The sequence below is a fragment of the Caretta caretta genome, chromosome 1 (genome assembly GCF_965140235.1).
Source record: "Caretta caretta isolate rCarCar2 chromosome 1, rCarCar1.hap1, whole genome shotgun sequence".
NCBI lineage: Eukaryota > Metazoa > Chordata > Testudines > Cheloniidae > Caretta > Caretta caretta.
The window spans coordinates 63,084,461-63,100,586 of NC_134206.1; the positions used below are offsets into that span (position 1 = coordinate 63,084,461).

At 38.8% G+C, this 16,126-nt stretch overlaps 1 protein-coding gene across 5 annotated transcripts in view; it reads right to left on the bottom strand.

Moving 5' to 3' along the window:
* The window catches only part of AKAP11 (A-kinase anchoring protein 11), a 65,369-nt gene that overhangs the window by 21,885 nt on the left and 27,358 nt on the right, over positions 1-16,126 (bottom strand). For all 5 annotated transcript variants that reach the window (XR_012668582.1, XM_048851236.2, XM_048851195.2 and 2 more), the window contains 3 exons: positions 14,792-15,056; positions 9,483-14,169; positions 6,532-6,687 (listed from right to left, as the gene is read on the bottom strand). Coding sequence is in view for 4 of the 5 variants with exons in the window: in XM_048851236.2 (XP_048707193.2) it covers positions 6,532-6,687; positions 9,483-14,169; positions 14,792-15,056 (5,108 nt within the window). In the remaining variant the exon portion in view is untranslated. The remainder of the gene's footprint in view (positions 1-6,531; positions 6,688-9,482; positions 14,170-14,791; positions 15,057-16,126) is intronic.

Genomic DNA, 16,126 nt, shown 5'->3' on the forward strand with positions numbered 1-16,126 from the left:
TATTAGTAATACTGATAACTGTTCACAGTGCTACTGAACCGTACTATATCAGCACTATGGATAGAAATCAGTTCTACAAGTACCTACAATGCCAAAGATAGTGTCAGCCAGACTACCACACATAATCTTTGATGATGTGTGACTTACTGGTACAGCAAGTAGCTATAAAAGAAAAAGCAGTTTAGCACTAGGTCTGAATGTCCTGAAGTGATGTGGTCTATATATGACCAATACAGAGGTTTTTAACAGGTGGCTTCAATGATGAAACAGAAAAAGGAGTGACTTGCTCTGTCTGTAAAGTAGATCTCCCTAGCCATACATCTGTTCAGGGCCGGCTCGAGCTTCTTTGCTGCCCCAAGCAAAAAAAAAACAAAACAACAACAACGACCAAAAACGGCGGCCAGAGAACCGCCAAAGTGCTACCCCAATATTGGCCGAAATGCCGCCCCTTCACAGGTGCCGCCCCAGGCACATGCTTGCTTAGCCGGTGCCTGGAGCCGGCCCTGCATCTGTTAATCCTTTCAGTGGCAGAGTGAAGAATTCAGAGCTCTGAAAGAGAGGGAGCTACAGAATGCTGCTGCCACAAAAGGGCTTTTATTTCAGTGTATTTTGAATAGAGAATGTATGAAAAATCAAGTCTAAATAAAAGTAGACCCAACCAGTCCATCTTACCACATCGGTGGGCGGGGGACGAAGGGGGAGAATAGATGCATATTTAGATAAATAAATTCAGAGCAAAGGAAAGTCACTTACCACTTCTATTTAGGAGATATTTGGGGATGATGGGACGTGACTTAATTCATAGATTCATAGATTCATAGATATTAAGGCCAGAAGGGACCATTATGATCATCTAGTCTGACCTCCTGCACAATGCAGGCCACAGAATTTCACCCACCACTCCTAAAAAAGACCTCACACCTATATCTTTGCTATTGAAGTCCTCAAATTGTAGTTTGAAGACCTCAAGGAGCAGAGAATCCTCCAGCAAGTGACCCGTGCCCCATGCTACAGAGGAAGGCGAAAAACCTCCAGGGCCTTCCAATCTGCCCTGGAGGAAAATTCCTTCCCAACCCCAAATATGGCGATCAGCTAAACCCTGAGCATATGGGCAAGATTCATCAGCCAGATACTACAGAAAATTCTTTTCCGGGTAACTTGGATCTTACCCCATCTAAAAACCCATCACAGGCCATTGGGCCTATTTACCATGAATATTTAATTACCAAAACCATGTTATCCCATCATACCATCTCCTCCATAAACTTATCGAGTTTAATCTTAAAGCAAGATAGATCTTTTGCCCCCACTACTTCCCTCGGAAGGCTATTCCAAAACTTCACTCCTCTGATGGTTAGAAACCTTCGTCTAATTTCTAATCTAAATTTCCTAGTGGCCAGTTTATATCCATTTGTTCTTGTGTCCACATTGGTACTGAGTTTAAATAATTCCTCTCCCTCTCTGGTATTTATCCCTCTGATATATTTATAGAGAGCAATCATATCTCCCCTCAACCTTCTTTTAGTTAGGCTAAACAAGCCAAGCTCCCTGAGTCTCCTTTCATAAGACAAGTTTTCCATTCCTCGGATCATCCCAGTAGCCCTTCTCTGTACCTGTTCCAGTTTGAATTCATCCTTCTTAAACATGGGAGACCAGAACTGCACACAGTATTCCAGGTGAGGTCTCACCAGTGCCTTATATAACGGTACTAAAACCTCCTTATCCCTACTGGAAATACCTCTCCTGATGCATCCCAAGATGACATTAGCTTTTTTCACAGCCATATCACATTGGCAGCTCATAGTCATCCTATGATCAACCAATACTCCAAGGTCCTTTTCCTCCTCCGTTACTTCTAGTTGATGCGTCCCTAGCTTATAACTAAAATTCTTGTTATTAATCCCTAAATGCATGACCTTACACTTAATTGATGGAGGGCTGTCTGTCTATAAAATGTTTCACAGGGGAGCTTAGAAGCAAGATAGAGGAAATGGAATCCAATGAAACCTGTTTACTAAAACTTTACAAAAACTACTGCAGCAAAGACTATTAAGAATGATTAAAGCACTCTCTGTTATTCAAAGTAATCTTTCTGTTTCAACACGAAAAACAGATATTTGATGCAAAACTAATATGTAAATATGCAGAATTAACTTTAGTGCTACGCGCCTCAGGCTAATCAATTCAGCTCCTTACTCAAAACAATATAGCAGCTACAAAAACATCAGTGTGGTGTATATTTTGCCATCATGTGGACCAATGAAAAAACAGTTTACAAAATACAAAAACCTTTTTGTAACTGCTGTTCTTCGAGATGTGTTGCTCATGTCCATACCATTCTAGGTGTGTGCGCGCCCACGTGCACAGTCGTCAGAGATTTTTGCCGTAGCGTAGGGTCAGCTGTAATGCCCCCTGGAGTCCCGTGCTCATGAGTTGGTATATCAGGCACCGCTGGCCCTGCGCCCTCTCAGCTCCTTCTTACCGGCAACTCTGACAGAGGGACAGGAGGGTGGGTAATGGAATGGACAAGAGCAACACATCTTGAAGAACAACAGTTACGAAAAGGTATGTAACCAAATGTTCTGCTCTTCAAAAATAAACTTTAACCTATTCTACACTATGAAAAACCATCAATTATTTTGACTAGTTCAATAAATATTAATATTGTCCATCGCCTTCCATGCTAACTGAAAACTGACTGCAAGAAACAATCACCTATAAGCAAATGTTAGGAGCATATGAATTAGATGCTACTAGAAAACAAAATACTTTAAAATGTTGCTTTTACTCTTTATTTCCAACTCCCTGAATATTTGTTTCTTTGTATTTTGACTTCACACACTTAAACATCCAAATTCTGCTTTTAGTTCCACCCATGCATTCTCAGAGAATTACATGGTATTGCATAACTATCACTTAGGGCAGACTTTGTTACTGAATTAACACACTGATCCAGAAACATAATGTAAAGCAAATGCAAGAAAATACTTCAAAAGTTTAAGTGAGATGTTTCACTTTAGTACATAAATATGGTGCTCATAATATTTTCGTAGCAGAAAGTGTATTAATTCTAGATCATTTGAACCAATTTCTAAAATACATTTAACTCTATTCTTCGTTATGTTTAAAGCATAAGTTGCAAAGATATATTTCCAGAACATATCTGTACCTACGACAGGAGCATAGCACTGAATTCATTCTGTATGATTGACAAGTCAAACTCCTCATTCTTTAACCTACTGTTTGCAAAAGTTAGAACAGCAAATCTCAACACAATCTTCAACAATGGGGGAAAAGTATGATTTTTTAGCCTGTTCTATTTCCTCTTCACTACAGATAAGATTCACAGTCAGCAATGCACCCAACATGCATGCCCCAACTGAACATAAACAGAGTAATCTTTTCAAAATATTAATTATGAGGAACTAAATCTGTCAGTAACAAAATTACCAAATCCTCCCTGAAAAATGAATTAACGTAAGAACGGCCATGCTGGGTCAGACCAAAGGTCCATCTAGCCCAGTATCCTGTCTTCCGACAGTGACCAATGCTAGGTGCCCCAGAAGGAATGAACAGAACAGGTAATCATCAAGTGATCCAACCCCTGTCACTCATTCCCAGCTTCTGGCAAACAGAGATTAGGGACATCATCCCTGCCCATCCTGGCTAAGAGCCACTGATGGACCTATCCTCCATGAATTTATCTAGTTCTTTTTTGAACTCTGTTATAGTCTTGGCCTTCACAACATCCTCTGGAAAGGAGTTCCACTGGCTGACTGTGCGTTGTGTGAAGAAATACTTGCTTTTGTTTGTTTTAAACCCGCTGCCTATTAATTTCATTTGGGCATCCCTAGTTCTTGTGTTATGAGAAGAAGTAAATAACACTTCCTTATTTACTTTCTCCACACCAGTCATGATTTTATAGACCTCTATCATATTCCCCCCTTAGTCGTCTCTTTTCCAAGCTGAAAAGCCCCAGTCTTATTAATGACAGGTTTCAGAGTAACAGCCGTGTTAGTCTGTATTCGCAAAAAGAAAAGGAGTACTTGTGGCACCTTAGAGACTAACCAATTTATTTGAGCATAAGCTTATTATTATTATTGAGTTATTTATTTTAATAGCCTCTCTAATCTCCCTGAGCATTTCATAGTCACTATCACCATCCTGGTCAGTGGTCGGTAATATATCCCTACTCCCATATTCTTATTATTCGATCATGGAATTACTATCCATAGAGATTCTATGGTGCAGTTTGGTTCATTGAAGATTTTTACTTCATTTGATTCTATGCTTTCTTTCACATAGAGTGCCACTCCCCCACCAGCACCTGTTCTGTCCTTCCGATATATTTTGTACCCTGGTATTACTGTGTCCCATTGATTATCCTCATTCCACCAAGCTTCTGAGATATAATTATGAGTTTGGTGCTCTAATGTATTATATAGGTTGAACCTCTCTAGTCCAGCACCCTCGGGACCTGACCAGTGCCAAACTAGAGAATTTGCCGAACCATGGGAGGTCAACGCAGAGTTCCAGTGGGACTCCACAGGCGTGGGAAGTAGTAAATTATTATCTGTTTTCAGAAGCTCACAACTTTCTGGAAAATATTTCTTTCCAGCTGAAATTTTACATGCATAGGTTAGCCCCAACCTACAGATGGAGTTCTAAGGAAAGTTTGAAGAGGAAAAGAAAAAAAAAAAAAGTTCCCCTTCTTATACTTTATGAAAGGTGAAAAAAACCTCATACTTTCCCCAAATTTAAGTACCCTGAGATATACTTTTGCTCTTACAACTAAAACAAAACAAAACAAAAAAACAGATAAAACTATGATCTGAAATGTTCATGTTAACTAGTCCTCAGTAAGGATGAAACCCTTACGTTATTGTTAAAAAAATTAAGTCAATTATATACTGTGACAAAGCTCTGTCCTTGCCTCCGTGGATCCCGCGTTTCCTGGCGGATTTCGCTAGCCTCAGAGGCTCACTGTGACCCTCCACGTAACCCTTCTCTCTCTAGAGACAAGGGTCACAGTCTACTGAGCCACTTTCATCATAAGCCAGCAAGGGAGGTGAGGAGAAGTTATCCTTCCTTGCACAGTCTCTGTTGTCTCCCAGTCTCAGTGATTAATCATGGGGCAAAGGTGGGAGGGGGGAGCCCGGGCCCACCCTCTACTCCGGGCTCCAGCCCAGGGACCCTAATAGTATCAGCTATGGTAGCTGACCTTTTAGAAACATGACATGTACAATTCCCTGGGCTACTTCTCCCACAGCAGCCCTCACTTCCTCAAGCTCCATTTCACCCTTACCTCAGGGCCTCCTTCCTTGTACCTGATATGGTGTGTACTATTCAGCCTCTCCAACAGCGCAACTTCCTTCCACAGCTCCTGACATGCACCCCCACCTGACTGACTGGGAGGCTTTTTAACTAGTTTCAGCCAGCCCCTGATTGGCTTCAGGTGTCCCGATCAACCTAGGATTCTCCCTGCCTTCTGGAAAGTTCTTAATTGGCCCCAGGTGTCTTAATTGACCTGGAGCAGCTTCCATTTCACTTAACCTGGTACCAGGGATTTGTTTAGCCTGGAGCTAATATATCTATCTCCCACTACCTTTCTATAGCCATCTGGCCTTGCCCCGTCACAATACATGTACAGTGGACATTTTTACTAATGTTGGAGCTACTATACTAACTGAAGCTCTACATTAACATAGTAATTAGTATCTTTGCAGATAAAATGGATTCTCTACTGAAATCTTAATTCTCCTGTGGAGCAAATGAGCTCTGCAGGAGGGAGCCTCTATCCTGAAGAGTTTATAAATCAGTGTAAGGGTCAGTTTTATAACTGAGCAACAGAGCTTACAAGCAACAAAGGTTATAAGCTCTCCAAGCTCAATAATTTTCCTTTGAAAGAATTTATAAATTCCATCAACAAATCCAATGGATGTGTAAGCTCTTCAAGCCTTACATGCTCTGAATTTTTCTTGGGTTTTTTGTTTGGTTTCTTCTGTTTTGGGGCTGGTTATTTATTTATTTTTGGTAAAAACAGGCAAATTAAAATACAAAATCTTGATGATCAAGAACTTAAGCATTAAAAATTAAGAAAATAAAAAAGTTACTGTATTCATGTTATCCATGCCATGTTAGATATACATTGCATTTAGCACTCCTGTGTTGCTTTTAAAATTAGTATATTAATATACTGTCATTAAATACATACAATACTTAGATTACACTCATGGCGTGTCAACATTATTATAAAAACGGTAACCTGATTTCTTGCCATGAGAGAGTTTAAAATTCATACCGTAACTATTAATATACAATTTGTATAGGTATGAATGTGAATTCACACTAGAAAAATCCCCTTCTGAAGGGCAACACTGATTTAAACATAATAATGCTGAAGCCAATTTTAGTGAAAACGCATCTTTCTGTTCAATGGAAAATAAAGCTTTCTGATGAAAGAGAGAAAGCTAAACCAGCTCAACATACATTGAGGTGATTGTGTAAGCAGATAAAAGTGTTTACAGTTACCTGTCACTGAGGTGAAGAAAACTGCTGCTCTCATCGGGATGTTCATCTTCAAAGCTTAGATTGGACCAGCTGCCAGTGCTATCATCACCAATACTGAGACTCATCTGCTGGCTAACTACAGATTCAGCTGAGTGAAATCCTTCTCTTCCCATAGAACTAAACAAAAATTAAGATGACAGCATTACTGGTGGTATATTTCACATTGTTCTGCAAAAATTCACTTAGCCTAATTTAATGATTCTTCAGAGGTATTAAGTCTCCTGCAAAGCAGGGAACATTTGTCAGCTGACTCAACTATTCCCTTTTGGATTTACAATTTGGATTTACAATTCTCAGAGACTATATATTACACAGATTCAAGTCTGGGAGCACCACTTAGGACCATCTTTCACTTGGGAAGTTGGGTAGTAGCATGGACACAAACCCTAATTTGAAAAACTAGTTTGTAGCATTCCAGCATTGACATAGCAGTTCAGTCTTGTAGACCTCACATTTACTACAGTGACTACACCTACACAGGGAGGACCTGGCATCTTTGGGCTTGTCTGCAATACAAAATGATAGCTAAAATTTCCCAGTGTTGCTCTGACCAATTCAGCTCCATCAGGGCTAACACAGTCACTGGCATTTTAATCACCCTGTCATACAGAACTGCACAAGGGTAGACAACATGATGCTTAAAATGCCACCTATAGCCCTCTCTAATTAGAAAAAAATGTCCTAGCATTGTCTCCCTGTTTCAGAAAAAATAGGCATATCCATTTATTTATAGACTTTTCCCCTCTGCACAAGAAACCTGAAAAATCTAGACTTTCAATACCTAGAACCAAATCAAGTGAGCAGGCTTCATTTGCACTAAAGGTATTTCTAAAACCCTTCATCAGGTCCATTCTAACAACACAAAAGAAAACTGTGGTCATTTTGCAAAGTGGTTCAGTCTGAAAATTTGCCTGGCAAGTGCACATAAACTACTCTTAGGGACATATTGTGGCTGCCCATGTGCAGCTGTGCTATGGCTAGAGGGTACAGAAAGTCCTGTCTGCTCACTACTCCTTCCAAGGAAAAGTTGTAATACGGCTGCTGTGTTCACAAAGTACAAAGATGACCACGATTGTACTACAGGCAACACTTCACATTTTAAATGGGGTATGTGGTTCTGAGGTGTAGCAAGAGTCCTTTTCCACAACATTAGCTAGTACCATTAGGTGAGTGCTAGGAGGCAAAAGGTTGCTGTGAGAAGCATATTCATCATTTGTACTTACTACACGGTATAAAAAGTGTGTGTCTGACACACTTTTTATACCGTGTAGTAAGTACAAATGATGAATATGCTTCTCACAGCAACTTTGGAGTCTGTATATCTTATAGAGCCATAATGTCTCCCTCTGACACTGCTGGACTGGTGCACAGCTGCTTCCCCAATCCATCATTCCCTTCGACTCTCAGCACCATAATTAAACTTGAAGCTTTACATGAAGTTTTGATTAAAATGCTGCATTTCTGAACCTCTTGCTGAAAACTGACATTTCTGACATCAACAGTATAAGAACTCAAGAGCACTTTATTTATAAGATATATTCTCATTTAATATTACATATATTCTGAATAAGGATTCCAAACAACGTAAGTACAAGGGCCAAGTAATGTGAATTCTCAGTCTTCTATCTTTATATGCTACAGGGAACTTTTAGTGGAAGGTTTATACTAGAAGGCAATCAAAAAAAGGAGAGGAAAATTTCCTTGAGTTTTGGTAGCAGTTCTGTGAGAGAATTAAAGATCTCTCTTTTAGAATATAAGCGCTTCAGGGCAGAGACCACAATTTATTATGTGTTTATACACATAATTTTGCCTTGAAAAACTGGGAGTAACCTGGTTGGAGCCATTAGGCACCACCACACTATGTTAACATATCCAGGTATTTACATTATACATTACCACACAATCTAGAGTCAAGCAAATAAAACAGTTTATTACCAAGGAGATCCCACTCCAAGGCTATGATGAGAGAAATACATTGCTATTATTACTCAGTGAAAAACTACGCTGAAGAGCTAGGTAGGTCTTGCACTTGGACATGAAAATGGTGTTATTTGAAGTCACTCTGATCTTTGTAAAGTCTATTTTCATTAAGAACTAGTTGTTAATGTACCTTCTCATTTACTAATTCAACCACATTCTATGCCATCTTCTATCAAGATATTTAAAGATATTCATTTCTTTGAATATACCTAAAAATATGGTATAGTTTAAGGACTTTTAATACATTAGTCCTTATCAGCAATGTAGCAAGAGCCTGCAAACCAGTTTCTAGTCTGTCTGCTTTAATAATCCTTTATCAACTAAAATCATATATAAAAATAAAATCATTTTTATTTAATATTTATTTCATATTTCTATTTTCAAATATACACAGTTTTTTCTCTTCCAGAAATTAACACAGTGTTAAAGTGCAATTACAATCAAAATAGACTATGTAAAAGACAACACCTACTTAATGTAATACATTTGCTCTTGGTGTGCACTGCAAGTCACAGATTCTGTAAGTCAGTACTTCAGAGCTAATGCAGCTATAGACACAGTTTGATTATACTGTGGCTCACAGATCAACTGAATTGTCAACTAAATTCCAGTAATTTATATCACTGATAAAACACTATGATCAGGACATTAGAGAAAAATTACGGAATCCCATTTACCAGAGTCACCCATCAGAGCATAGGTATATTCTAAAGTAGGCTATAAACTGGTTTGCACTGAGCTCCTGTAACTGACAAGATTATTATTAAAAAATTCCAAACATAATTCCGAATTTAAAATTATATTTTCAGAATGTAATTGTGGCAAACAGTGCTTCTGACCATATAAATGTTTAGATTAATGAATTAAGCAAAGTGGGTGCTGTTTTCTGGTAACAACAGAAAGAGAATAAGAGGGAGAGAATGTAATGTTACCTTATGTTAACAGCCTGACCAATATTAGTCATAGCTGAAGTCATTATTTCTGTAGTGAGGCTTTCTGCAAAGCTGACTCCACCGTGTCCAATACCACTATCAGCTGTAAGACTTGTGTTACTCAGCTCTCTCTCTGCTTTCTCAATAGCTGAACCAACCACCTTCTCAGAAAATACTGTCTTCTGTTCCATGTCAATGTGAATTTTAGGAATATCAAGATGAAAAATTCTTGATTTTTGACAGACACCACCCAACCCTGAATTGGGGATCTGCCTGATTCTAGGGAGGGGCTCTTGTCCAGGCAGGTGAGGAGATGAACTTCCAGTACAACATTGATATTCCTTCATACTACAGTATCTGCAGGCTGTTCCAGAAAATGGAGACAACTTTTCTGTGTAAGTGAATCTATCCCCATTTTTCCTGTTTTCAGCAGGCTGGAGAACAGCAGACTCCAAACTCATTTCTAAGGTGTCATCCACTACTTTTCTGGCATACTCTTCTATAGCTTGAATGATGCCTTCTCGGTAGCCATATTCATTTAAACTGCCTGTACTATGATATAGTTTATGTTTTTGTGAGAAAGGAAGAACTGTTTTAGAAAGTGTTGTTTTAAGGAGGTCCCCTGAGGCTTCATCAAATTTAGATTTTCTATACAGACAGGAATCTGTTAAGGATTTTGGCAAGCAAATGGCTGACATTTTCAGTTTTCTTCTGACATCACATGTTATATGATGAGCAAGGGATTCAGAAAAATGTAACAACTCTGTACCTTCAGTTCTGTGTACATTGTTTATTTCACAGGCTTGGCCACCACACCTATGAACACTACTTTTCATTTGCCATTTTGTATCCATATCTTTGTTCAATATTTTGAACAGCTCATGCCTACCATTTACCTGTGTTTTCTGTACAGGAAATATTCTTCTGTTGTATGTCAGTCTGATTTTCCTGGCAGCTTGTTGTAAGCCTGATTTTATAGATCTGTAAGCAAGTCTACTAGCATACTGATCCATTATTAACTCACTGTTGCCACCTTCCCTTTTCAGAACTCGAATGATGTGATCTGCATATTCATCGGTCACACTCTCGCAGCTTGGATACCTGGAAGTCAGACCTGTTGTTCCTAAACTCTGAGGTAAAGGAAGTACGGATGAATCTACCTCTCTGGACCACTGGTTTACTACCGGACACCAGCTCTCTTTTGATCTACAGTCTCTATCATCTTTTCTGAGAGAAAGACAATCTACATGACAGTTAACCCTCTTCAACCTCAGCAGCTTGCAATGCCTTGATTTTATCATCTTCTTAGCCTCATTGATAACCTTTCCAGCCATATCACCTGCATAATTCCACAACGAATGTAAAGTTTCTTCTGGGATATTTATAAAGGCAGTATACCCACATATTTTGTTTTGTGCATTTAACTGGTAGTGTCTGTCAGCTTCTCTTTTAATTGTTTTATCATCTAAATGGGAAGCAGCTATTTCAGTTGCCACAGAAATGATATGACCAGCCAAATGATCAGCATACTGTACTGTTTGCTCTGAATGTTCAGTTTTCTCCACGAGCATTTCAGTGTGTTCTTCGTCTTCACTGCTTTCAACTTCTTCAGAAAGTGATCGCATGAGTTTCAGCATAAACTCTTCCTTTTCCAAGGAATCATGTTCAGCTGCAGATAAGGCAGCAGCAGATGAGTTATAAGGTGTAGAAGGTGGTGTCATAGGTGCAAACTCCTTTGCTAATTCTCCCTTGAGTTTCTTGGTTAGCTTCCTTAGATTCCGTTCAGAACTAGTCTGAGATGGTACTAAAGGAGTTGGTGGTGGTGTATCAGGTACTGCACAGACATTTCCATCTCTGACGCTTGATTTATCTTCCATCTGCAAAGAATCTTCACAGCCAAACATCACCAAAGAAAGGTTACTTGCATGTAGAAAACAGCTCTCCTGCCCAAAAGCTGAAGGACCTGGTGTTGTTTTTTGCATATCATGTGTTTTCAATGGTTTACTTTGGGATTTTATTGAACTGCTTCCTGAATCAGTAAACTCTTCTACATTACACCTAGCAAGAGTCACAGTGGGACAAGGAGGTGGAGTGCTTGAAGAAAATCTACGTACTTCATGTCCTTTACGTTCCTGAACACAATCTGTTGGTACTGAAAGTAAACACTGAGCAGAGTCATCTGAAGTAACAAGAAATTTAGGTAGGTTATTCAGAGGCAACTGTTGCGGTTCCACAATTATAGGAACAAATCTGTGTTTCTCAGATTCTTGTTTCTTTACTGCACTACTCAGTTCTTTTTTACAGTTATCTGTGTTCGTCTGTAAGCCTCCATTACATTCTACAGTCTCACTTGTGTGGGAGAATGTAGATTTAGTTTCATCTACAGACTGTTTTACAATATACTTGGACAAATGATCAGCAAAAGTATTCTTACGGATATCTCCACTAACACACTGCCAATGAGGTGTTTTTCTAGTTACAAAATCTGTATATTCCTCCACTGTTCTGGTAATCCTGGATGAAGTTATTGCTTCATAAGCCTCATTTACTATCATATCTACCATTGTTCCAGAGAAACTGTTGATGCTTGTGGGTCCAGTTGTTAATTCTGAAATATTATTCGCTCCAGGATTATTGTTTGTTGGTGTGAAATCATTCTGGTTACAAAAACATTGCACACTATTTTCAGTACTTTCACTGTGATCTGCAGTAAGGTAAATATTTCTAAGAGAAGCCACTTCCTCTTCTCTCTTTTTTGTTGTAAAATATGGCTGTGTAGAGTCTTTGTACACTTTCAGACTGCCATCTGCTGTCGGACAAGTCCATACTTTTGCCTTATGAACATCAGATGAAGTCTGATGTTGGCAAAATGCTGTTCCAGCTAAGGGCACTGGTATTGAACTTACAACACCAGAAGTACAAAACAAGGCTTGTTGTACAGTATAGTCTTTTCCAGTTTCTTGTATTGGATTCAATGCTAAAAGTGCACTATCATGAAAATTAGGAAAAGCAGGGGTAGTCTGTGTTGACTGCAGTGTACTTTCTGCACTTACATATTTTATGTTGTCCATGGAAACACTAATTGCTGCTTGCGTTGTGAAGGTCACATCAACCTGGGATAATTCAATGAAAGCTTCCTGAATGACGGATTCAGACAAATCTTTAGCATATGATCTCACCACTTTGTCTTCATAATCAAAGGCCCAATCCTGTGCAGTCGTTGGTGTTGATGGATGTGAAAACTGGCAAACTTCCATGATTCCCTCAAAAATAAGTTCCTCAGTGAGATCTGCTGCAAATTTTGCAACTGTGTTAGTAAATATTTGTTTCTTTACATATCGCAGTTCTTTTAAAGCACTTGTTATAGCTTCACTGACCAAAAAGCTTGCTAGCCCATTAATTGCACGTTCCTTCAGTGATAAGGCTCGCCGCCTTCCAATCTCATAAAAAGCCATTTGAAAGACTGAAGAAGTCAATCTAGCAGCCAAGTGACACAGTGCATTGGTGCATGAAGAAACTCCTTTTTGTAAGTCTTTAAATGCACTACCAAAACTTTTTTCAACCAGTTCTGTTGCAAATTTTTGTATGCTGTCTTTAATCATTAGTGATTTGTGTTTAGATTTAACTTTCTTATCTACCTCTTTTTCAGAAGTTTTCCTCTGGAATTCTACAATTTGACCTTTTTCCTCTTTTGAGACAATCCTATTAAGACTGGAAATGTTTTCAACATGTTTCTGTAGTGATGTAGACTGAGAATGAAAAACAGAACCCAGTATTTCAAATGAAACATTGTTTCCATAATCTGAATATTCACTATAAAGTGTATCATGATTTTGATTAAGCCCATCTCCATTGATATCCATCCGACAAAGACATTCAGTTGAAGCACAGCTCCCCAGTGGGCTGAAAGCTGATGATCTTATAGGGCTGAACAAACCTCTATTGTCTTCTCCTGTTTTCACTGGCCGAGGGGAGTCTGGAACATCAAAGAGGCTGCTATAGGGCGATTCTGGTTTACGAGGAGTTGGCTTCCTTACGTTGGCTGGAAGAGTGGGACGATCAAACTTGAATTTTTGAGGATTTAGAATACAATTATTAGTAGTAGTTTTAGAATACAACTGTTCAAGGGCAATCTTTCTCTTCTGGGGTTGATTACCAAGGATGGGATCCCTTATAAGTTTACAAGTACTTTCCAGAGTCTGTTCCAGTTCATCAAACTGATCAAAACTATCAAAAAATTCACTTACTTCTGAGTCTGAGTCCTCTATACCATCTTTCACTACTGGAATTTTTGGTAGCTGAAGTTTTGCCTTCAAGCTTTTTTGATACCCTTCTTCATCTAAGAAGATAACAGGGCTAGGGCTGGAACAATCTGATTCAGATGATTCAGCAGGAGAGGAAGAAAACAATGTTTTATGCAAAACATTAACACGTTGATCAGAAGAATTACATGGCTTGTAAAAACTCCTCTGTATCCAAGGATCAGAAATAGAGGTTGTGACTGAATTCTTTACAGATGAGGACAGTTCTTTAAGTCCCAAGATATTTATCAGAGAAGCAGAAGATTTGGCAGATGATTTTCGATGCCCAGAGCTAACAATGATCTTTGAGTCAATAGCTTCTAAACAATGAGCAGGGATGGTCTGTGAAGCAGCATCCCGGTGGTTCTGAGTAGTATAGGTTGTGCCTAAAAAGAAAAAGAAAATACTTTAAAAATAAAAAGAGACTAAAATAGCAAACTAGGTAATTGATTTTGACAGCAATATCTGGGATTTGTAATTATTACAATAGGTTAGAGGGTCTTTTAAGATTAGAGAAAATTTTAAAGAATAAAGTATTCCATAAGCATTTTATTATGTCAATGATTGTTCTCCTACTACTGCAGGTCGTCTTCTTAGCAAATGCGCAATGTGCCTCAGGTGGCACATGGCCAGGATTCATCACGGAATTTGGTCCACTGGTTGGATCATTAGCTTCCCCAGCCCAGGCTGGGTACCGATGAGGAGTGCGAAGTGAATAGGACTAAGAGCTCTTGCCTTCATATCACAGATTCTACTTTTTCTGGATCTGACACGGAGTCAAAACCTTTGCTTTATGTCATTCTGCTGCTGTGGAAAGAATTGTGAAATCTCCAATTATTCTGGGTTTTTTTGTTTGTTTGGTTTTTAAGGGGTCTTGTATGACAGTAATTAGCAAAAAATAATTCGATATGGGTTTCATGTAGTTTACCACAGCATGAAAATCCCTCTTTAGCCTAAATTGCCACAAATGAGCTCTGCAATCTATTTCAACAGGACATGAAAACTAACCAGCATTTTGTATCTTTGAAGTCTCATCTTCATCTAAATGCTCAAAAGCAGTGACAAAATCATCCTCAATTGAAGACACTGACTGATTAGTGTCATCATCCTCTGCATGGGACATCTCCGTTTCATGTTTCTGTAATGAGTATACTTCCATTGTATATCTTACACCAGTAGCATATTTGCTCAGTAAGGTAAATACAGAATCAACTTTGATCCTTGGCAACGAAGGAGACAATCTCATCACACAAAGTACTCCAGAAAGGTGAATCTTGAGAAAGAAAAACAAGATGACAAAAGAGTGTTCTCAATAACATACTTTCATCTATAATGTAAACGTGAAATCATTTAAAATGGCAAGAACAACAAGAGCACAGGTCAAGGACATAAACTGTAGTGAAATTGTCTCTTTAAAGACATTTGTTAATAGTACTGTAATTTAAAAGGTATAACAATAATTTAAGTATTTAATGAATATTACAAACAAAACTCCATTTTACAGATGAGGAAAGTGAAGTAAAGAAGTTAAGTGATTTATCCTACATCACTAGAGCTAAGTTTTGAGAGGGTTTAGAGGCCACTCTTATCCTCTAAGTACATTGTGAATATAGGAGTTCTTTAAAATGAATAAATCGCTACACTAAAAAAACCAAAAAAACAAACCCTGCTGGTTTGTTCTACGTAGTTTTTCTCCTGCAAGTAATACAATTACTTCATTATACATTATTAGTCAAAACAGTTTTAACTAATTCTAGCTATCTTCACTGACATTTAGAGAGGAAATGGGAAGTACTAAGTGTTGGGAACAACTAACCTATCCTGTAACTTCTCTCCCCTGTTGTTTGACAGAAGAATAGCACTACATCTGAGAGGAGCTGAGAAGACTAAGGGCATGTCTACACCACAAAATTTAGTCGACATAGGTCGACATACAGCCACTACAGTAATTAATTAGATTTTTAATGTCCACCCTATGCTCCTTCTGTCGGTTGTGTGCATCCTCACTAGTAGGACACCGCAGTCAACCTAATTACATCAACTTAAACACTACACCTCTCAGAGGTGGAGTTATTAAGTCAGCACAGCGGATGACTTACATTGGCGGGAGCAACATTTTAGTGCATACGCTTACAGAATTAGGCTGACATGACACGCCTTACGTCGACCTAACTCTCTAGAGTAGACCAGGCCTCACTCAACCAGTTTCATCTTCCTTCCAAATGCCAGTACAAAGGGACTATGGTGTGGGGAGCAGAGGCATGTGGACTACTGGATGAGCACACAGGCATTTTACAGAGGGCAGCTGAGCATGCAGTTCAGCAGGTTTCACTGCATGCTCAC